The 22,502-nt window shown below is 31.5% G+C and overlaps 3 protein-coding genes across 4 annotated transcripts; 2 read left to right on the top strand and 1 right to left on the bottom strand.

The window, feature by feature from the left end:
- The first annotated feature begins 5,986 nt into the window (after window positions 1-5,986).
- LOC111800797 (hyperosmolality-gated Ca2+ permeable channel 1.8) lies at window positions 5,987-10,524 on the top strand. Its single transcript, XM_023684651.2, has 11 exons — window positions 5,987-6,637; window positions 6,921-7,073; window positions 7,185-7,320; window positions 7,434-7,535; window positions 7,621-7,740; window positions 7,852-7,932; window positions 8,021-8,361; window positions 8,460-8,705; window positions 8,797-9,121; window positions 9,280-9,513; window positions 10,067-10,524. Exons 1-11 carry the CDS (start codon window positions 6,324-6,326, stop codon window positions 10,388-10,390), a joined length of 2,376 nt encoding a protein of 791 aa, XP_023540419.1. The 5' UTR covers window positions 5,987-6,323; the 3' UTR covers window positions 10,391-10,524.
- A 1,115-nt stretch (window positions 10,525-11,639) lies between these two features.
- On the bottom strand, window positions 11,640-15,643 carry LOC111800854 (secretory carrier-associated membrane protein 4). Its single transcript, XM_023684737.2, has 12 exons — window positions 15,445-15,643; window positions 14,709-14,822; window positions 14,555-14,617; window positions 14,226-14,259; window positions 14,008-14,130; window positions 13,220-13,282; window positions 13,026-13,119; window positions 12,797-12,842; window positions 12,629-12,696; window positions 12,396-12,444; window positions 12,129-12,194; window positions 11,640-11,856 (listed from the first exon to the last, which is right to left on the bottom strand). The coding sequence occupies exons 1-12, from the start codon at window positions 15,499-15,501 to the stop codon at window positions 11,824-11,826; spliced, it is 810 nt and encodes a 269-aa protein (XP_023540505.1). The 5' UTR covers window positions 15,502-15,643; the 3' UTR covers window positions 11,640-11,823.
- A 2,926-nt stretch (window positions 15,644-18,569) lies between these two features.
- LOC111800876 (uncharacterized) lies at window positions 18,570-20,882 on the top strand. 2 transcript variants are annotated; one of them, XM_023684778.2, is made up of 3 exons: window positions 18,570-18,961; window positions 19,442-19,621; window positions 20,506-20,646. In XM_023684778.2, the coding sequence occupies exons 1-3, from the start codon at window positions 18,896-18,898 to the stop codon at window positions 20,614-20,616; spliced, it is 357 nt and encodes a 118-aa protein (XP_023540546.2). In that variant the 5' UTR covers window positions 18,570-18,895; the 3' UTR covers window positions 20,617-20,646. The 2 variants fall into 2 exon arrangements, with proteins under 2 accessions (XP_023540546.2, XP_023540545.2); XM_023684777.2 differs by having other exon boundaries at window positions 18,577-18,961; window positions 20,553-20,882.
- The last annotated feature ends 1,620 nt before the right edge of the window (window positions 20,883-22,502 follow it).

The raw sequence follows: 22,502 nt of genomic DNA, 5'->3' as shown, positions 1-22,502 counted from the left end.
GGACGATAAGACGGAGTCACAGCGCGTTTACTGAAATTCAGAAAATGGCAAAAGAGAGTGGAATCACGATTCTCTAAGCGAAATACTTCGGAGTTCAAAAGAAATAAGTGATCCAGTGCGGCCGAGCCTATTTTACCTGTACTACTGATTTTCTGCTTTCTGGTAATGAATTAAATGGAAGAAGTTATATAATAGACTGTCAACTGACTTCGCCATTACTTGCAATAGATAAATTAATAAATAAGCATTATAATCTTTCCCTCTAAAAATTTAAAAATATTTATAATATTATTATTTTTTTAATAATAATTAAGCTTGTTAAAAATATATATACCTTTTAAAATCTAAGCAATATTTTTTATATTTTTAAAATTTGGATAAAAGTTATATACATATCATTGTTAAAAAATTAAAAAACTAAAATTTTAAAGCTAAATTTTAAATTTATTTCATAAACTTTTAAATATATATATATTATAACTTTTACGTTTATTCTATTTTAATCGAACGAATCTTTGAGTATAACGTATGTTACAAACTAGCTTTATATAATAAAAAATTAGATGAAAATAAAAATAAAATAAGAATATAACAAAAATAAAATGGTAAGAAAAAATTGAGAGTGTAGGACTAAAATAATTCAGTTTTGAAATTAATTTAATTCAAATAAATTGTTATAAATATTACAATTTATATAAACTACTGAAAATAATATCCTTTAATAATTACATTTTATATATTAATTTAATTCAAAACTATAAATTTCTTTTAATTATATTCTTAAAACTTTCAACAAATTCTACTAAAATATCTTTTTTTTTTTAATGCTTATAATTTTTGTTTTTTTAAACATTAATACTCTTCATTTTTATAAATAAATAAATAAATAATCTTATTATCAAAATATGGACAGAAAAAACTGTCTAACTCCTACATTTTTTAATATTACTTACGAAAGTTATCTTTTAAAAGTGTTACCTTAAAGATAATTTTTTTTATTTATTTTTAAATATTTAAAAATACTTTTAAGTTTTAAAAAATTAAGGGTATTTTTAAAATACTTTTAATAGTTGAAGGGTATAAGTGGAAAATTTTGAAAATTTATGGGTATTTTTTAAACTAGATGAAACGGTATTATTTTAATAAAATATAAATTATATATTACACCCATATGTATTTTATTGGCTACTATTTAAAATTTATTTAAAAATTCAACATGTAATTAGCTTACTTAAATGTTTTAAATAATTATTGGAATTAATAAATTAAGGTATGGTGATAAAATTATAATACTTAAATGTGGAAGAACCGAAATATTCGGCTGGAACGGTGAAGCTTGGCCCATCTTGTTTACTTCAAGCCCAATTTAAGTAGCTTTGCAAATTAATTCATGTTTGGTCTTAATTACACAAATACCCTTCTTTTCCTATTTTATTACACAAATTTCACTTTTGTACAGATATTGCATTTTGAATTATAAAAATTAAAAAAGAGCCAAATTACCAACATGCCCTCTACCAATATTTTGAAAAAGCAAGCCTGTTTACCCTTCCCATTATGACATTTATTAATTAAAAATGTGTCCAATTACCAATATGCCCTTTTGGGAAGCAAAAAAAAAAAAAAAAAACATTTTGATTTCAATTTGAAAAATAAACCTCTATCCACTTTATCCAATAACATTTAATAATAATAATAATAATAAATCCAATTACCATTGTGCCCTCCCCAAAAAATTTGAAAAAAAAAAAAAGTTATCGACCATTCATATTTCCGTTTGGATTAGGTTTAATTTTTGGAAAATAAAAATTTTGGGTTGGTTCTTGAATGGATATTTTTTTCCGATCAACTCGAAAATAGGGTTACAAATTTACCATAAATTAAGAATATTTGACTTTTGTAATCGAGGTTACTGATACATTTTGGCTTTTAAATATTTGATATTTGAGTTTTATGATATAACATGAACGGATTTAGTTGTGAGATTTACTTTTGAAAGATTATTGTGAATGCTTCGTATTTGAGTTTTATAAAATTTTGGATGCAACTAACCATTCGGGAACCGACAATTCTTTAATTCTCGGACTCTAAGTTAACTCTTACTAATATTAAACAATAAATAAAAAGCAATATGTCAAAAAGTAGAAGCTAAAATGAGGTGTAAGAAGAGACGCAACTACCAATAGAAGAAATAAAAGACTTTGTTTCCCATTTTGGAGGGTTAGGTGGCATACTCAAATGCTGACATGTCCATTTTAAACTAGGTGGCAATGAGTCATATGCCAAATTTACCTAATTTTGTCCCACTCACACTATGCAGATATTATAATTAAAAAAAAAAAAGTAATAAAAAGAATAAATTATAACGTCTAGTTTTAATTAATTTATTTACGATTTAAAATAAATAATTTAAAAAATAAAAAACAACCAACAAATAAATAGGAAAATAAATAGTTTTATAAATATTAAAACAAAATGGTGCGAAATTATCTAGTTGAGCCTTTAGCCCGTTAGACGCAGGCTAAAGCCCAATCCAGAATGGAGCCCGGCCCAATTTTAATTTTCTATTTACAATAATAATAAATAAATAACAAAATTGCGTGTGGTCCCAACTCGGCCGTTACGGAGAATCTGCGGTGCAATCACGAGTGAGTTGGACTTTAGCATGCGTAGTGGGTCCCACACTGTGCTGGAACAAACTACTATTATTCTTGCAATTTTCTTTTTTTAGTTTAAGCAAAATTCCAAAAAAATAAAAAATAAAAAAAGGAAAAAAAAAAAGCATTTTATCGTACGTTTAATAATTATTTTTAGAATAAGCAAATTTGGTTTTAAAATTTCGTCTTCGTTCAAGAAATTATTATTCTGTAGGTTGTATGTTTAGTCGTAAGAGGACAAAGATCGAGACGTGGTGTGACATTTTCATAAAAATTAGGCTTAAAATTGTTTATATTTATGATAGAATTTATAAATATATATTAAAATAGAAACAATAAATGGAGTCGAGACAATGATCATAGTCCCTGTTTTTTACATTCACGTGATAGATATTTTGTTTTTATTTATAAAAAGAAATTTAATATATAAATATAAATAAATATATATATATATATATATATATATATTTATCTATTGGTTATTCTTTTTTAATTTTCAAGAACCAAATATGTGAAATTCCAAAAATAACTTGTTTTAAAATAATAATAAATTTGAGTAATAAAAATAGGACTTTAACCTCCCTTTAATAAAATGAAAATATTTTATTTATTTATTTATTCATGTTACTATTATTTTAAAATGATGTGAAATTTAATAACTTTTAAATAAATGAATGGTTGTTTGTGACAATATATTAAAAAAATTAACCTAAATTATTCGTTTGTGGAAGTATGGTTTGAAAGGGCATGAAATCAAATGAAAGCATAAATGAAAAGAACACGCTTTAGTCACTTTTAATTAATTATCATCCCACGTTGCCACCACTTAGCTAAACCACTTTTTTCCTTTAATGAAAAGTTCCTTTCTTTTTAATTTTTAATTTTATTTAATCATAATACGGTCCAAATAAATACATGACACTAATAATGGTTATTTTGATACTAGCAAAATATATATATATATATATATTTATTTATTTATTTATTTATTGATTGAGAATATTTGCTTAATCCGCTTAGGTGTGTAAAAGTTCTCTATTTATAATAAATAAATCACACCGATATGAAAACAGTAATAAATTGAAAGATATCTGTGGTAAGAAGATAAATATCTAGATATTTACCTTATAATAAAAAATTAAATATGATATATATAATAAACTATAATTTAGTATTAAATATCCTTAACATATATTATTTAACTTTATTTATTATTTAAAAATTATCCTATTCGTTAAAAAAATATTATAATATTGATATTTGAGAAGTGTTTTAAAACGGCTTTGAAAATAAAAATTTGTAAGAATGTTAAATGAAAATCGACGTGACGATTATTATCAACAAAAAAATGGTTGCCTATTAAAAAAATAATTATTTAAATTTGATAAAAAATCGTACCTCGAGCCATCGAAAGTACATGTGTTTGTTTTCTTTAAGAAATGGAAAAATAAAATAATTTTTTTTTAATTTATTAACATGTGAATGAGAAAAATTGAATATATATATATATATATATATATATATATATATATATATATATATATATATATATATATATATGATATTTTCAACCTCTAATTATTCACTAATTAATTTATTTCCCAAAATCAGACTAAGAATCAAATTCTTGAAGCCGAAGTTATTTGGTAAGAAATTAAGGACATAATTAAGACAGTTAATTAATTAATTAATTAATTAATAGGGAAGTAGGCGCTAATTTAGGTTCCCCACGTCAACGCCCAGCTTTCCCGGGGCGTGAAAACCATTCGAATATTGACAGCGACGCCGCCATAGCCTGTTGCCTTTTTTAGCTTTATTCTTCCTTCCAACAGAGAATTCTTTTATTTTTATTATTAATCATTATTTTAATGGCTATGGCTAATTTAAAAAATAATAATAATAATAATAAAAACACTTCTAATTTACGAAATTTGTTTGGATAATATTCATAAATTAAAAAATATATATTTTAAAAGATAATGATAGCATAATTTCGTTTAAATAATACCGAAGACCTTTCAAAAAAAAAAAAAAAAAAAAACTTGTACTCCACGTTGTTTTTGTAACAACCCACTCACAGGATTTAGATAAGAAATCGAAATCCGAATAGCCACGACATCCCGTGATTGAGCCACAAAAAAATTAAGATACGCTTTGTTAGTATAATCTATTATGAGTATTGCTCTTATCTGGATATAGTCTTAGTTCATTCATGTACCTCATTTATATTTCAAATAACGTGGGAGGATTCATGAATGGATTTATTCGAAGTTTTTGAAGTTAAAGGGTAATTTATACTCATCTTACTTTGTGAGATCAGTTTCTATTTAACTCGAGTACGTTTTAGCTACCCAAATACTTGAATTCGACGTCAGATTGTGAGAATAAATAATAAATTCTCAATTACTTATCTTCTGCTTTCATCTTCAAATTTGTTGTTTTGATTAACACTTGAATATGAAACTCATTTATAACTTTACGTTTGTGTTAGACTATAACGACCCGCGCTCAAGATTCAGAGTCCAGATTCGACAGACTCCGACATTTCTCTGCATCCCCTACGACATGGTCATGTTACTCCTTGTTTCCAAGAGTGAAAACTATCATTACAAACCAACACGAGTCATTCCAACATGCTTTCTTCTTACTCACATGCATCCTAGAAAAAAAAAATTAAATTAAACCAGTTCCTAACTGAACCAACAAAAAAAGAAGATACATCTTGTTGGTATATGGAGTAATTTTTTATTAGTGTTAAGGATATTTACTAATAAATTATAGTTTACCATATATATCATATTTGATATTTTATTAAAGTCAAATATTTAAATATTTGTCTTATTACCGCAGATATTTTTCTTTTATTGTTATTTTCGTTTATTACTCTTTCCCGATAATTTATTTAATTATAAATAGAGAACTTTCAGACACCATATACGTCAGCAGATTACGCAAACATTCTCAAATGTAGTAACTTACTTTTTCTTAGTCATCGTATTCTCAAGATTATAGTCATTTGTGGTCCCAGTTCTTTTACTTTGATGACATATAAACTTTCGGGTAATCATTAATGTAACAGTAACATTAAACTAGAAATGTTACAAGTATACCCGAACAAACTAGCTAGAAAAACATTACGCGGGAACATAATGACTTTCCTAATGTTGGTGATGTGGAAAATTAGTTCACTTAATTACAAAAAATACAATCACCTAATAAAATTTTATTTAAATAATTTTTTTTTATAATTTCGAAATAAAACTTATAATTTAACCAAAAAAAAAAAAGAAAAAAAAGCGAATTTAATAATAAAAAAAATTCCCACTTTTAGAGAGAGAAAGCCATAGCCACTTCTTTCTCTCTCCTCTGTATTTCTCTCTCATCTGTCTTTCTCTCTCTCTCTCTCTCTCCTCTCCTCTCAGTGCACATGCACTGAAACTACTAGAGATGAAATGGCGCATTGATGAAGTCAATAATCAAAACCTACCATCCAAAAATTCCTTTTCACACTCCAATCCTTCCATTGATTATCCATTTCATCAAGAACCTCAACAAATTCCTTCCATTGTTCCTTTCTTCTTGTTGTTGTTCTTCTTCATCCTCCGATTTACCTCACTTCCATTTTCAACCATTTACTTCTCTCTCTAAAAGCTTCTCAGACCTCCCATGGCGACTCTCGGTGATATTGGAGTTTCAGCGTTAATCAATATCATCACTGCTTTTGTGTTTCTTCTTGCTTTTGCTCTCTTGCGAATTCAACCGATTAACGACAGAGTTTATTTTCCAAAATGGTACATCGATGGCGGCCGAAATAGTCCGCGAGGCTCCAGGAATTTCGTCGGGAAATATGTTAATCTCAACATTTTGACTTATCTCACTTTCTTGAACTGGATGCCTGCGGCTTTGAAGATGAGTGAGGCTGAAATTATTAGTCACGCTGGGTTTGATTCTGCTGTTTTTCTCAGAATTTACACTCTCGGGTTTGTAGTTTGCCGCTTTTTGCTGATTTCTTGTGCAATTTTCTGATTCTTGTGAATTTTTGTAGATGATTCTCATAGTGTTCTTTCTCTCTGTTGTTCTTCTTGGCTTGATTTTGATTTCGATTTCGATTTTGATTTTGAGCAGTTTTTTGCATTATGGATCATTACTGTTTGGGAATTTTGGCTATTCGTATGCGTTTATTTGCTGTTCATAATGATTTTGCTTTTATAAGCCATCAAGTGAAAATTCTGAAGGATTTTCCTTATCTATGCTTAATGGCAGGTTGAAGATATTCTTCCCAATCGCCATTGTTGCTCTTGTTGTTCTTATCCCAGTCAATGTGTCTAGTGGAACACTGTTCTTCTTGAGGAAAGAATTGGTTGTAAGTGACATTGATAAGCTATCGATATCGAATGTTAGTCCCGAATCTATAAGGTGAGCTCGTCTTGTCATCATGAACGACAAATCCCGAGCTTTACTATCTATTTTCGTGTTCGAGAATGCAGAATAGATAGTATCATAACATTTGTTACGTTTGAGTTTCAGGTTTTTTGTTCATATAGGATTGGAGTATTTGTTCACCCTGTGGATTTGTTTCATGCTTTACAAAGAATACGACAACGTTGCACAAATGAGAATGAATTTCTTGGCATCTCAACGAAGACGTGCCGAGCAATTCACCGTGAGTGAATAGCGTTATTGCTTGATATTCGTTCTTTGAATGTCGTGGAACATGTCACGAACTGGAATTAGAGATTCCTATTCCAATCAAAAGTGTACCTTAATCTTTTGCAGGTGTTGGTTAGGAACGTGCCACATGTTTCTGGTCGCTCGACCTCAGATACCGTCGATCAGTTCTTTCATAAAAATCATCCCGAACATTATCTTTCTCATCAGGTAAGCAAACTGGACATGATTCCCAGCGTCCCGTGCACGGTTTCTCTATAGGACATTTGTTTTTTAAGCCATTTCTTGTTTTTAGGCCATATATAATGCCAACAAGTTTGCTAAGCTAGCAAAAAAAAGAGCAAGGCTCCAGAATTGGTTGGATTACAATCTTCTTAAGTTTGAAAGACATCCCGACAAGAGACCGACTAGAAAGGTATCCGATCGACTTGAATTCGATCTTTTACTTCTCAGTGAATCACATCGACTGCAAACCTATAAGCACGTTGTTATGGCCGAGTTTTGACCATTTGAACTCTTTTTTCAGGTAGGATGCTTCGGACTTTGCGGTAGCAGAGTCGATTCTATCGAATACTACAAACAACAAATTAGGGATCTCGATGCTAGAGTAAGTCACGAAAGCAGATTCAATAGTTTTCCAACATTTTAAGAACTGAATTCCTTAACATTTTTGTTTATGAATCCCCATGTGTTAGATGGCATTGGAGAGACAGAAAATTATCAAAGATTCAAAAGAAATATTGCCTGTTGCTTTCGTTTCGTTTAATACTCGTTGGGGCGCTGCAGTTTGTGCACAGACTCAACAGAGTAAGAATCCCACGTTATGGCTGTCGAATTGGGCTCCGGAACCTCGTGATGTTTACTGGAAGAACCTTGCGATACCATTTGTTTCTCTAAGTATCAGAAAACTAGTCATATCCTTGTCGGTTTTCGCTCTCGTGTTCTTCTACATGATACCAATTGCTTTCGTACAATCACTAGCCAATCTGGAAGGTCTCGAACGAGTTGCCCCGTTCCTAAGGCCGGTGATAGAATTGTAAGTCAACTTCCTTGATCATGATCCATTTGATTACTACTTCCTAATGTGAAATATTCAAAGATTGATTGTTTGAATTGAATGGTTATGTTGTACAGGAAGTTTGTCAAGTCATTTTTACAGGGTTTTCTTCCTGGTTTGGCTCTCAAAATCTTTCTATATATACTTCCAACAGTTCTAATGATCATGTCGAAAATTGAGGGACATGTAGCGGTTTCGATGCTCGAACGAAGGGCCGCAGCTAAGTACTATTATTTCATGCTGGTGAATGTGTTCTTGGGAAGTATTGTGACTGGTACAGCTTTTGAGCAACTGGATTCCTTCATTCACCAATCTCCTACCCAGTAATGCTTCACACCCTACATTCAATGATCCTTCAATCATATTCTTCTAATTATGCATAATTGACTTGTTTCTCGTCGAATCGATTCGCAGAATTCCCCGAACGATTGGAGTTTCCATACCGATGAAGGCTACTTTCTTCATTACATATATAATGGTTGACGGGTGGGCTGGAATAGCGAGCGAGATTCTTCGGTTGAAACCGCTGGTCATCTTTCATCTCAAGAATCTGTTCATAGTGAAAACTGATAGAGATAGAGAGAAGGCAATGGACCCAGGAAGTGTCGAATTCCCCGAAACTTTACCGAGCTTACAACTGTACTTCCTACTGGGAATTGTTTATGCCGTGGTCACCCCGATTCTTCTTCCGTTTATACTCGTCTTCTTCGCATTTGCATACTTGGTTTACCGCCATCAGGTTTGACACCCGACATTTGGTTCGATTATATGACTATTCGTTACATATTATGTATAGTATTTCGTTGTTGTGATCGAAAAAGAACACGGTTGACTTGCGGAGATTTACTCGATCCTCTTACTGAATCATATATTGTAAATGTGGATGAATTTGTGCAGATCATCAATGTATATAATCAGCAATATGAAAGTGTTGGTGCCTTCTGGCCCCATGTCCACAGCCGCATCATAGCAAGCTTGTTGATATCTCAACTACTTCTATTGGGTTTGCTCAGTACAAAAAAGGCTGCCAATTCAACTCCGCTACTTGTCGCGTTACCGATATTGACGTTATTCTTCCACAAGTACTGCAAGAACCGGTTCGAACCCGCGTTTCGTAAATACCCTCTCGAGGTAAAGTCTACTTTAAATCTAGTTGCTGAAAAGGATCTTAACCGACATGTATTTATACTTCTGTTAAGAGGTTAATTATATTACTCCAATTGAAAGTTTGTGCGAGATCCCATATCGGTTGGGGAGGAGAACGAACCATTTTTTGTAAGGATGTGGAAACCTCTCCCTAGTAAACGCGTTTTAAAAACTTTGAAGAGAAAGCTCAAAGAGGATGATCTGCTAGCGGTAGGCTTGGGCCGTTACAAATGGTATCAGAGCCAGACACTAGGCGGTGTGCTAGCGAGGACGCTGGGCCTCCAAAGGGGGTGGATTGTGAGATCCCACATCGGTTGGAGAGAGGAATGAAACATTTCTCATATGGTAAGGGTGTGGAAACCTCTCTTAGTAGACGCGTTTTAAAAACCTTGAGGGAAAGCTCGAAAGAAAAGTCTAAAGAGGACAATATCCGCTAGCGGTGGGTTTGAGATGTTACAGTTTGAGAGTGCGATTATAACAAGTAATCGTTATCGTTCTTCCAAAAGTCTTATCGACCCTTGTTTTTTTTCTTTTTTAGGAAGCGATGGATAGAGATACACTGGAGAAGAGCACGGAACCCGACATGAACGTAAAAGCATTCTTAGCGGATGCATACTTGCATCCCATTTTCAGGTCTTTCGAGGAAGAAGAGTTAGCAGAGGTTAAGGTAGAGAAACAAAAATCACCAGTTCATGATGACAGTTCAGTGAGTGAACTGAGCTCTCCTTCACCACCACACAGAGTGGATGATCTTCATCATACTCAGTCCCCACCTCATTATATTTATCATCCACAGTCCCCTCCTCATTTTGTATATCCTCCACATCCATCACATCATTATGCCTATACTTATGATCCTTAGCATTAGAACACAAAAATAAATTAATGTAGTTATGATCCTCTTAGCTAATTGCTTTAACTAAACTTTATGTTTATCTTTGATTAATTGTAATTATTTCTCATCTTCTCAATGAATGTTTGTGTAGTTTCATTTCATTGTCTTTGATGGATGAGATTGACCATCGAAAGGGTACGGATTTGTTCGCTCTTCGGAACGACGAGTTGTGAAGTTGGGTTAAGTTGTTTTCTTTCTGACTTGACTTGAAATCTTATTAATTTTTAGTGATTTGAGTTTTTGGTTGTTTTTTATTAGAATATATTATAATAATTAGTTATTAAATATATTTTATTAGAATATATTATAATAATTAGTTATTAAATATATCTTACCTATTAACCAGTTGGTTGTTTTTTATTAGAATATATTAGTTATTAAATATATCTTACCTACTAATCAGTTGGTTGTTTTTTATTAGAATATATTATAATAATTAGTTATGAAATATATCTTACAGTTAAAATTTGTTACACAAATTTTATCAGTTAATATATTTGTAATCAGTTAAAATTTGTTACACCAAATTTTATCAGTTAATATTTGTTATCCCTGATCCAAATTCTATTTCGAGAGGATACCCTGATCCAAATTATATTTCTCAGATCCAAATTCTATTTCTCATTCTATTTTTTTAAAGATGTGATTGGAATGTTTTTTTTTTTTTTAATGATATTTAGAAAAACATTTTTTTTATGATATTTAGAAAAATAACCGCTATAATTGCTTTTAAATATTATACAACAAAATAATTTTGTTATTTAAAAAAAATATTTTTATTTAAAATATTAAAAATGACAACTATTTGAGGATATCGAGGTTAATGTACTATTCAACATCCATCATTCCCTTGCTCCAATGCATGAATAATTTCATATAAATTACCTTAAATGGAAGTAATAATAATAATAATAATAATAATAATAATAATATTTTTTAAACAAATTACTTTTGTTTTTGAAACTTGAGTACAAAATTTTCTCAAAAAAGTATGTATTTACATTCCAAAATTAGGGAAAATTAGAAATATTAATAAAATTGTTCTAAACTAATTCATATTTCAAAATAATTCAAATATAATTAAAATCTAAGATCTAAGTTAAAGGCTTGTCGTATGACAAACCAAAAACTATATTTTTCTAATAACCGATTGTGACAGCTAAATTATAATTTTCCACATCCTAAGAACGACCATATGCTAAAATACAATAACAAATTGGCACAAAACTATATATTTATATCACATCAACAGTATCAACTTTAGAATCCACATCTCTCACTCTCAGCTCATTTAAAAAAATCACCAACATCCTAAAAATACAATCACCATCACAAGAAATGATAACCTGAAAATTTAACCGCTGCGACGTCGCAACCGTGGCGTAATCTCTTCACTCAAGTCACTTGTTTCCCCTAAAGTACAAATAGATTTTCTGCCAAAAAAGAGAGTTTAAAACTAGTAAGATACAGATGAACATTCTCTACAAATTTGTAAACTTGTAAATGCTTAGAAGGTTTAAATCGTTGCTTGGAACTGTAATACAAGACTATGAGATGATGCATGGCATATTAATCCAATTATATTGAGTTGAACAGTTAAGCTCTAAAACTTTAAATCATTAAAACCAAGCAAATTTTGGGAAAAAGCTTGATTTTGTGTTTGAAATTTGGTTTAGAATTATAATAAAGATGCTCGTGTTCTAACCTGAAGGACCCACAAACTAAGAAGCGATTCCAAGCAGAAAAAGCCAAATCCAATTAAGTAGAATATCTGCAAGATATAATACGAATTTAATGTTAGTCAAACTTGGGAATAGCATAAGCGTTAATAATAATAATGATTCTATTGGTACATCAGTTTAAAGAGCATAAGCATTAAAAACATGCACCCCAATTTGTATGTTCACTATTCTAATTCTCTTTTTAGATAAAGAAATTTGTAGTTGTATGTTCTTATCTATTCAAAACTTACCCCAACCAAGACATGCTCAGAGAAGACGTCAATTGCTGCTAAGATGCCCCTGAAAATATTTGGACATATGTTTAGCACAATGCAAGCAGTATGGAGAAGCAATAAGGCGCAACAAAAATAATAAAAGGGGCTACTACGTTTGTAGGCAGTAGAATGAGAATTCATTTCATGAACATTTTAAAGTTGAAGCATATTAGAAGCTTACAAATGAAATTAATCAGCAATAAACTTACGTCAATGACTGCCCGTGAAACACAACCGGAGGCGCAATGGCAGCAAAAATGCAAAATAAGATATGTAACTGTACAGTGGTGGAAACTCAGTTAATTGACTACTAAATAAAATAAGGGATATAAAAGATCTTTATCTTGAGAAAGAAAGATATTATTTACTATTCATACCAAGTAGAACATGAAGAACCAACCAAACTTCAAGGCACTATCCGTCCTGCAAGTTAAATACAATGGGCAACGCAAAATACCATCAGCATTCAGCAAATTGTCTATGGATACAATGACAACGAGCAAATATAAAAATAGCATCTTAGGTTATTAAACAATAATATAACAAAAGAAGCCTCTTAACCCAATGACAACGAATAAAGGAAATATAAAGATTATTCAATCTCACCTCATAGCACGGTATAGAGGCCTGTACCACAGGACATATGAAAGAGGAATCCCAAGTATGGAATATATTACAGCGAGGAAAAAGATTATCACTCCTGCAAGTTGTGACAACAATAAAAATAAAACATAAGAACCAGTTGCAGCTTAAGGTAAAAACCATTACACAAAAGCAAAAATTGATAGTAAAGTAATTACCCCCGCCTCTTATCCAATTGACAGTTATAGCAACAACGTTGAAGACCAAACACAACACTATACCTGCAAAAGCAGCAAAGGATAAAAATGTAGACTTAAAAATAACTATGTTGCATGACATACGCTTAAGAAAATGTCAACGATCAAGTGCTAACTGAAGCAAGAACTAGAGTGAGGTGAAGAACATCATATACACATAGAAAAGCCACTCTTGCAAGAATGTTTAAACTAAATATTTGGATATAAAGTATATACGATAACAGAAAAGAGAGGGGGAGAGGGGGGTATTTTGCCCATGATAACAAGCTGGGATGGGAAAAGAAAACCTGAAAAGAGCAGTTTTGAAAGTAACAAGGAAAAAATATTGGGCTGTTAAAAAAAATGTACACCACTTAGTTGCATGAGGTGCAAGGTGCACAAGTGCGCGTTAGATTGGGAGTGGCCTGCAAAATATGAAGTGTGGCACACGGAAGTCATTGAAGACAAGGCTAACACTAAAGCATGGAAATGAGTCTCTATAGTCAACATACATTACCATCTCAAATAGGTGGCTAGATTTGGTAATGATAAGGAAATTGACCAAATGATGATACGGTTATCACAGCTTATAAAGGGCATTTATGGCAATTACCATCTCAAATACAGTGCATAAATAAATAATAATTAAAAACCTCATTTAAAAAAAAAAAAGATTTAAGAAAAAACGATTTCCCTTCCATTAATACAAAAAAATAATTATAAGATGAGATGTCATGTGATGATGAATTGAGATAATTAACTTTGCATACCTAGCCAGCTAGCAAAGGCTAAGTACTGTAACTTCTGAGCATGTACTGGTATTTCATTAGCTATATCATGATGAATAATGGGAAAAAATGGAGGCCAGTTTCTATCATCAGCAGGGACACCAGCTGTTCAACATACAAAAAGTTATAGACCCAATAGCTTCATAAAAACAAAAGTAAACAATATTCAATGTCATTGCTTGTAGCATTTTTTTAATCACCTTTAGAAACAGCTTCTTCCCTCTTTTTGATTTCCTGGTAAAAAAAAGAAGCATGACAACAGTTAGGTAACCACTACACAATAACAAAATATCATATTTTGTTGTAGTCTTTTATTGGGCGGCTGATAAAAATATATATATCAAATAAGAAATAGCTGTGGAATAAATTTAGTGTGCGGATGAAAATCAAAGAAAACAAAATCAACTTGCATAAAGAAATAGGTAGGTGAACAATTACGAAAAATGTATTGATATATTGTCAAGTTATGGACCAAGCTGTAGTACACCATTGTCACGCAAACAAAAAATTATGTATATCATAGAACAACCTTTTCTTTCCTACTAAGTTCTGCTTCCCAAGCAGCAAGCTCTCGCTCCTTCGTCTTCGGATCCTACACAAACCAAATGTAACATTACATTTACAAGCTTCTTCCAGACAAAAAAGACTCTAAGCAAGAAAAAACAGAGTACGATATTAATTACATTCATCCTATCCAGTGGTATGTCCACAGTAGCATCATGCTTCTGGCCAAAGCCCAGAGTTTCCGACACCACTTGTGGGATTCGAAACTTTGATCCAGGAGCAGAACCACCTTTCTGCAAAGGTCAAAACCAGTAACAACAGATGATATTATTATCATTTCAATCCTCCTAAGATTCAGCTTGCTTCATTTTACAGATATCAGATGTTACAGGTGAGTAAAAAGTACGTCAATCAGTAGAGTATTTTCAATAATCAACAGAACGTTGCTTTCAGTTAATTTATATTCAACGAACAATCCCACACAAACACGAAAATCAGATTGTAATGACGCTCGTTTCCAATCCTAGATAATGAAATCGCCTCCATCCGTACTCCAACACAACTACTAGTTCCGTATGTCTACTTTTAGTATTATTCAAATTTCAAACACGAAATTTCTACTCAATTCTTCACCTGTTCCACACCACTCCTACAATTCCACCACGATATTTCTCCGCAGCCATAAACTAACAATATTCCTCCAAATTTAGAAAGATCTCCATCAGATCCAGATAAAAGAACAATCCAACAACCATCCCTCACCCTCCACCCCCTCCCAAACCTCAAAAATAGAAAAACCGCCCGATCTCGACATTAGCCGAATAAAAATCGCGTAAAACATGAAACAAAAACGAGAAACAGTGCACATAGATCTATATGAGCGGAGATTTAGCCACGACAGAAATAGAAACTTACCGAGAATGGATTGACCTCTTCTTCATCGAATGGATTGGGATCGTTGTGGCGATTCATGGCGATTTTTCAGATCCCAAAAATCAAGGAAATGGAGAAGAGATAAATGCCAGAATGCGACGGGTGGCAGTGGAAGAGTCGAACGGAGGTTTTAATTTTTGTTCCGCCTTTTATTATCAGCGATTGTTTGCTCCGCGGGATCTGGCTTGGAAATTTTGGCCAATTTCTTTTTTGAATTTATATTATTATTATTATTATTATTATTATTATTCTTTAATATATATATATTATTTATCAATTCAAATTTAAAATTTTGAATTTATATTATTATTATTATTTTATATATATATATATATATATATTATTTATTAATTCAAACTTATTCAAATATAAATTTTTGAATTTGAACTTTGTAACACTCCAAGAGAGCTTCTTAAACTTTTGTCTCAACATTCCCATTTTTGCCCTTTGGTTTCTTTTCAAGTCCCTCAACTTTTTAAATATTATATTTTAGCCTCGCCACTTTTAATAATTTAAAAAAATAAGTCAATTATTGTCTAGAAATTCGATGACAATGAAGTGAAAATTTGAACCTATAATCTTTCGAGGACGTTATGGTAATTTTACGAGTTAGAAGCGTTATTTAAATTTGTTGAAAAATTAATTTAGGCTAAGACCGTTATTATAAAATGTCACTATTTTTTAAATTAATAATTACGGGAAACATGTCATCTTCAAGCATTTAAGTAGACAGACATTCAATGAGACCAAAAGTTTTGGTTTAAATAAGTCTTTTCATTTGTACATATTTTTTTGTTTGGTCTATAATTTTGATTTTTAGTATTTGAATTTTTCCGTTCATTTATGTTTCGTTTTGTTGATATTTTAAAATATAATTTAATCGTGAAAACGCGTCTCAAATGGAATGGTAAATGGAGGAGGAGGTAGAGAGGTTTCTCTCGTAGTTAAACGGAGATTATATTTTTCGTCCCCCAACTTCATCTCTACCATCAACCACGTCACGTTGTTATATGTATGTGTATATATATATATATATATTTTAATTTACATTTTTAGAAATTACATTTTTTTAATACTATATTATATTTTTGTTAATGATTATTTAGTTGAGATTTAAAAAAAAAAATTGTTTAACTAATCCTTATTTATTATTATTTTTTTTTTGTCAAATAAGTTACTAATTACTAAATAAATAAATAAATAAATATATATATATATATATAAATAATAGTTTTAACATTTTTTCTTTCTTTCTTTCATCCATATATTTTTTAAACATTTGACCTATCGAACGTTTTAACCAATTAGATTATGCTCGTGTTGGCAGTTCTTGGCAGTTTTTTAACTTACGAGTTTATTATGCTCGTGTTGGCAGTTTTTTAACTTACGAGTTTATGATTGGTAAAATTAGTGAACTTACATGATGTTCGACCCAGATCCACCGCTTAGCAGATATTGTCCTCTTTAGGCTTTCCCTTACGGGCTTACTCTCAAGGCTTTAAAACGCGTCTGCTAGGGGAAGGTTTCCACACCCTTATAAAGGGTGGTTTGTTCTCCTCCCCAACCAATGTGAGACATCACACATGAGTTCAAATTCTATGACGGTCCATCAACATAAGCATAGCTAAATAGGTAATTACAAGATCGGGTTCAAATATCACCCATGCACGTCGTTGAACTAGAAAAAATATTTGATAGTCACATAAATATATATTAAACTTAATGTGTCTAACACGATTTCATTGAAATTTGTCACGTTTGTAAACTTTGCCCCTTTCTTTTTGTGAATTAGAGAAACTATAAGTAGGTAATAATTAACACGTATCTAAATCAATTATTAAATTAAATAAAGTTGACAATATACACATTGGTTCGAGTCTAATTAGACTATGACCACCAAACGAGGAGATAATAAAATAAACTCAAGCCAGAGCTCGAGACCATGGTGGGCCCCACTTTGAATAGTCTCGCTCAATGTTCTTGGGGTTGGTGCAATCCCGATCCAACTTTGGTTCGGTCATCTTTCATCCTAACCCTATAAAAAACCAACGAGAATCATAAATGTGAGGTATATGAATACTCTTCTCTCATTAAATAGAAGAAAATTTCGATCAGTTTCATTCCGCCTATCAAAATTTAAAATTTTTTTTATACGTTTTTTACTAACTCGGGCTTTAATTCGTGTGATAAACGCTTAACCTAATTTTACCCGTCAAAATAAAATTTATTTTTATTGTCACGTAAAGGTCAAATACATTCTCGGATTGAAAACGTGACAATGAGACACGCCATTTTTTCATTATAGTTAATTTAATATTTCTTTATAAAATATTTTATCATTTATAAATAAATAGCTAAATTTAAATATTAAACAAATAATATTTCTGGTAGATATGCCAATCTCATCATCCACCTTATCTCAAATTATTTCTAATATGATAAGACACTTATTATTATTTTTTAAATAATTAATTTTACACCGCATTATTTATTAAATTTAAAAGAAAAAAAAAAGAATTTAATAAATATTAAAAAAAAATAATAATAATAAATGTCCGAGCATTTATTAAAGTGAGTACAACAAATTCTTACCTTAAGGTAGAAGGTTACAATTCTGACATATTTTATATTAAAAAATTACACGGATAAATATTTTTTATTCTCCCATTTAAATCTTTAAAATAAAAAAAAAACAAATATTCTCTCTTTATTTTAATTCTATAATTTAAAGTACTTTCAATAAATATTAAAATTAGGGTTTATGATTAGTTTGTTGTTTATTTTTATTTCAGTTTGATACAATAATAATTTCTATTAAAAAAAATATAATATGATATTTAAAAAAAATATTTAAGTAAATAATAATGATATATATATATATATATTATGGTAAAAATAACCTTAAATCAATAAAAAAAAATAATTTTAAGATTCATTGAGATATAAGGTTAATTTAAACACTTAAAAGTAAAAAAATTAGGTTAAAATAAAAATTTTAATGCAATAATTAATTAATTAATTAATTTATGGTTATTTTCTGTTTCAAACCGACCTTTCCATATTCTTCACAGCTTTTATTATTTCATTATTAATTTTGATCGCTTCAATTTTACTTCGCATAAAAGAAAAGGAATCAAAAGCCCCATTCGTTAAGTAAAGCGCTACGCGCAGTTTTCATCATCCAAATCGCAGCTATAAGTTCATCTTCTTGTTCTCTCTCCTGAATTGAAGAGAGAGAAAGCGACTTCTGTTTCTCTGTTGGATTGGTCGTGATCCGATCCTTACTGGGTTTGAAATTTTTTGGACTCGTTGTGTTTGTCCATGGCCTCTGCTGCTGCACTATTTTAAAGGGAATTAGAGACCCTGAGAGAGAGATTTCAATATCTATTTCGTTTTTGTGAGTAATTTTTGTTTTGGGCATTTTGTCGAACAGATGGTGGGCATATTTTCAAGGTTTTCATCTAGTAGAACAGGGCATCGACGAGCTCAAAGTGCACTTGTAAGTTGCTTCTTCTCTTTATTTGAATTTGTCTTTTGTTATGAATTGGTCGCTCTTTCTATGGGGATTTTGAGGAATTTAAGCTATGGGTTTGATGATCGATTGTTCTTTCTGTTTCTAAAGAATCTGAACTTGTTCTGTTCTCTTGATTTGCTGTTTCTTGTCTAAACGTTTGAAGTGTATACCATTTCTTGGTTGTTCATGGCTGCTAGATTGGTTGACTTTTAGCGAATTGGAATCTGTACTCGCCATTTTTGTAGAATTCTTTGACTTAGGTCATATGAAACTCGAATCTAGTGCTGATTTTGGTCTATTTTTTTAAAAAAGAATCGATTCCATGGCTGTTTCTGAGATCTTTTCATACTTGATCTTTTACCTGTCCTGTTCTACTCAGGAAATTACCATCTGGGTCATTGTTTTTCTTTACTTTTGTGGATTTGTTGAACATTTAGTAGGATATTTAGGTAAATTTTGATGCAGGATGGAAGAGAAGGACTGCCTTCAATCCCAGAAAGTACTGGTGTTAGTGATACCACTGCTGCTGCTGCTTCTCATGGAATTGAAGTGGCTGTGGAGTTCAAGCCTGTTGAACACCCGATCGAGCCTCTCGACAACGACAGGCCAATTCAGTGCCCGTTGCCTGAACCGTCTATTCTGAATGTAAGCTGCAGACTCGATCTTCTTATACAATTTTGTTTGGCTTAATCCCTATTTAATTGATTATACTGTGAGATCCCATGTCGGTTGGAGAGGGGAACGAAACATTCCTTATAAGGGTGTGGGAACCTCTCTCTAACGTTTTAAAACCTTGAGGGGAAGCACATAAGGGAAACCCAAAGAGCACTATGTGCTAGCGTTGAGCGTGAGAGCCAGACATCGGGTGGTGTGCCAGCGAGGACGCTGGGCCCCGAAGAGGGGTGGATTGTGAGATCTCACATCGGTTGGAGAGGGGAACGAAACATTCCTTACAAGGGTGTGAAAACCTCTCTCTAGCAGACGCGTTTTAAAATCTTAAGGTGCAGCGTAGATGGAAAAGTCCAAAAAGGACAATATCTACTGGCGGTAGGCTTGGGCTATTACATATCTAGTTACCTTATTGCATATATTGATGTATATATGTCCACGGGCTAATAGAAAGGCCAAAAACTTATCTGCATAAGTGTTTGGTAGGGCACGATCTCGACTCAAAAGTTGCTATTCGTGTATTCCTTTTGGAAAGTCTATTCATGATCTTAAAGATGAGATTTAGAACCGTAGAAAAGACCAATACAATAAGCATCACGAAGTAAAGATGTTCCTTGTTCCTTTATATTAAAGAACAAACTCATTGCATACACTCATAAGTGATTATAGTCTACACGGTCTCGAGTTATGTTGATCACTCGATCATTTGTATTGAACGTGTTGGAATGCTAGATTTCGATATACCTATTTACGAACTTTGATCGTAAATCAAATTTGAAAGTCATGAAGCCGATCTTGATTGAACTAGTCAAAGAACTATGATGTTGTTGATTTTCCAAACTTAGTAGTGAAAGTTGTAGGTTTGTGATATGTATCGAGATCTGATTTTGAACTCTTCGACCATTAGGACGGAAGAATATGGAAGGAACGAGTATCGAGTCTTCGAAGAATGCCAGATATGCCTGTCATGAAAGAACCCGAAATTTGTGAGACTAGACCACGGGCAACACGGACAATCTTACCATCAATGAGTGCTCCTGAACATAACATCCTAAACCTACTCGAGGAATCCGGGATATAGCACGACTAATTACTTCTCATATGGAGTCTAGAGTTGCCTATACAATATTTTTCAAAGTTTGTACCTCCCCCCATCTTTACCTTTATTATTGTTTTTCCATGTACAATACCATGTCACAAGTTAAGTGCTTACATAGTATATCAACATTTCTTATAAGGGTGTGACAACCTTTTCCTAGAAAACGCGTTTTAAAATCGTGAGACTGATGATAATACGTAATGGGCCAAAGCGGATAATATCTACTAGTGGTAGCCTCAGGTTGTTACAAATGTTATCAGAGTCAGGCACCGAGCGATGTGCCAGTGAGGATGTTAGGTCCTGAAAGGGGGTAGATTGTGAGATCTCATATCATTTGGAGAGAGGAACGAAACATTTCTTATAAGGGTGTGGAAACCTCTCCTTAAAAGACGCGTTTTAAAACCATGAGGTTGACGGTGTTATGTAACGGGCTAAAGTGCACAATATCTACTAACAGTGGCCTCGGATTGTTACATCAAGGTGTCTCAAAACTCAAGGAAGAATGTTCGGGATTCGAGAGTCGGGATTCTTGGTTTGGCATTGAAGACTTGTTTATCAATGGCTACTAAAGTGTGATAGAATTAGAGTTGCTAAATGATGAATGGAAACCTAGTTAGATGGGTTTAGCTGGATATTAAAAATTATGTATGGAATGACCTTTACAGCTAATTGCTAATTATTTGTTAAAATAGTAACTTTACTCCAAAATCCTGTTCTAAGTTGGGATGGTAGGCTGCAACTCGCTTGCACGAAGTCGAAATCGCTAGTAAACGTCAGTCAACCATACAATGGTGAATTCGTTTCTGGACCTTGTACATACCGCCTGTCACACTATGGGAGCTGACCATGCCCAAAGTCGTTATCTCAACTGCAAGAAGGAGATGCCGAAAAGAAGGACGGGTGACTGGAGTAAAGTCATAACAAGGTAGCTTTATTGACCAAATATCTAAAATTTCAAATTTCAGCATTATAAAAATTTAAAATTTAATATTACGGTATAATTTTTAATAATGAAATACAAAACATTTTCATTTGTTAAGGAAAAAAAAAAAAAAAAAACAAACAAACAAAAAACATGTGCTTCCTTAAACAAAAATAAATAAATAAATAAATAAATAAATAAATACCATTTAAAAATATAATAATAAACTCCTAAAAAAAATAAATAAATAGATAGGTAATCTGTCAGTGATTCTTATTTTATTAAATCTATATAAAATATAAATAATTTAGACAGATTTAGTAAGTTTTTTTTTTTTTTAATTTGTATTTATTTGTGGATGAATTTTTTTTTTTGTTTTTTAATAAAGACTTCTAAATTCTAAAAGTAATATAAAAAAATTTATAAGTGAAATTGATATTTATAAGTTTAATTTTTTAAAATATGATAATTATCGAACCGACCTTATTTCATTTAATTTTATTTTTAATATGAAAGCACTAGAAGAAATATAAAAAGTGTCATTAATAAATTATTAACGTAAGAATAGTTAAATTGATTAAAACCAAAAGATTAATGGGTTCAAGCCCTCATTCACGATCAAACATGTGAAATAAAGAGTATAATTATCTCCTTGATCTTTCGAAGCAATTAACCCAGATTATCTTAAACTATCTTTCCAAACAACCCATTTCATTTGTGTAACGACCCGTGTCTAAGATTCGGATTCAGATTCAGATTCGACACTTGATGGCACCGACATGGTGCACATTCTTTTTTCAGTGGCTCGACCATAAGAACTTCATAATTAAACGTGT

The sequence above is a fragment of the Cucurbita pepo genome, chromosome 8 (assembly GCF_057944985.1).
Source record: "Cucurbita pepo subsp. pepo isolate OVF chromosome 8, ASM5794498v1, whole genome shotgun sequence".
NCBI lineage: Eukaryota > Viridiplantae > Streptophyta > Magnoliopsida > Cucurbitales > Cucurbitaceae > Cucurbita > Cucurbita pepo.
The sequence above is the reverse complement of the archived record's forward strand: the minus strand, read 5'-3'. Positions and strand labels throughout refer to the sequence as shown.

Bases quoted from the DNA above. Each gene is read 5' to 3' on its own strand.
- LOC111800797 (XM_023684651.2), top strand. From the start codon at position 6,324: ATGGCGACTCTCGGTGATATTGGAGTTTCAGCGTTAATCAATATCATC. The intron at 7,074-7,184 runs GTGAGCTCGTCT...TTTGAGTTTCAG, and splicing joins GTTAGTCCCGAATCTATAAG to GTTTTTTGTTCATATAGGAT. The intron at 7,321-7,433 runs GTGAGTGAATAG...AATCTTTTGCAG, and splicing joins GACGTGCCGAGCAATTCACC to GTGTTGGTTAGGAACGTGCC.
- LOC111800854 (XM_023684737.2), bottom strand. From the start codon at position 15,501: ATGAATCGCCACAACGATCCCAATCCATTCGATGAAGAAGAGGTCAAT. The intron at 14,823-15,444 runs GTAAGTTTCTAT...TGACCTTTGCAG, and splicing joins AAGAGGTCAATCCATTCTCG to AAAGGTGGTTCTGCTCCTGG. The intron at 13,283-14,007 runs GTATGCAAAGTT...CTGCTTTTGCAG, and splicing joins AGCCTTTGCTAGCTGGCTAG to GTATAGTGTTGTGTTTGGTC.
- LOC111800876 (XM_023684777.2), top strand. From the start codon at position 18,896: ATGGTGGGCATATTTTCAAGGTTTTCATCTAGTAGAACAGGGCATCGA. The intron at 18,962-19,441 runs GTAAGTTGCTTC...ATTTTGATGCAG, and splicing joins GACGAGCTCAAAGTGCACTT to GATGGAAGAGAAGGACTGCC. The intron at 19,622-20,552 runs GTAAGCTGCAGA...TTCGACCATTAG, and splicing joins CTGAACCGTCTATTCTGAAT to GACGGAAGAATATGGAAGGA.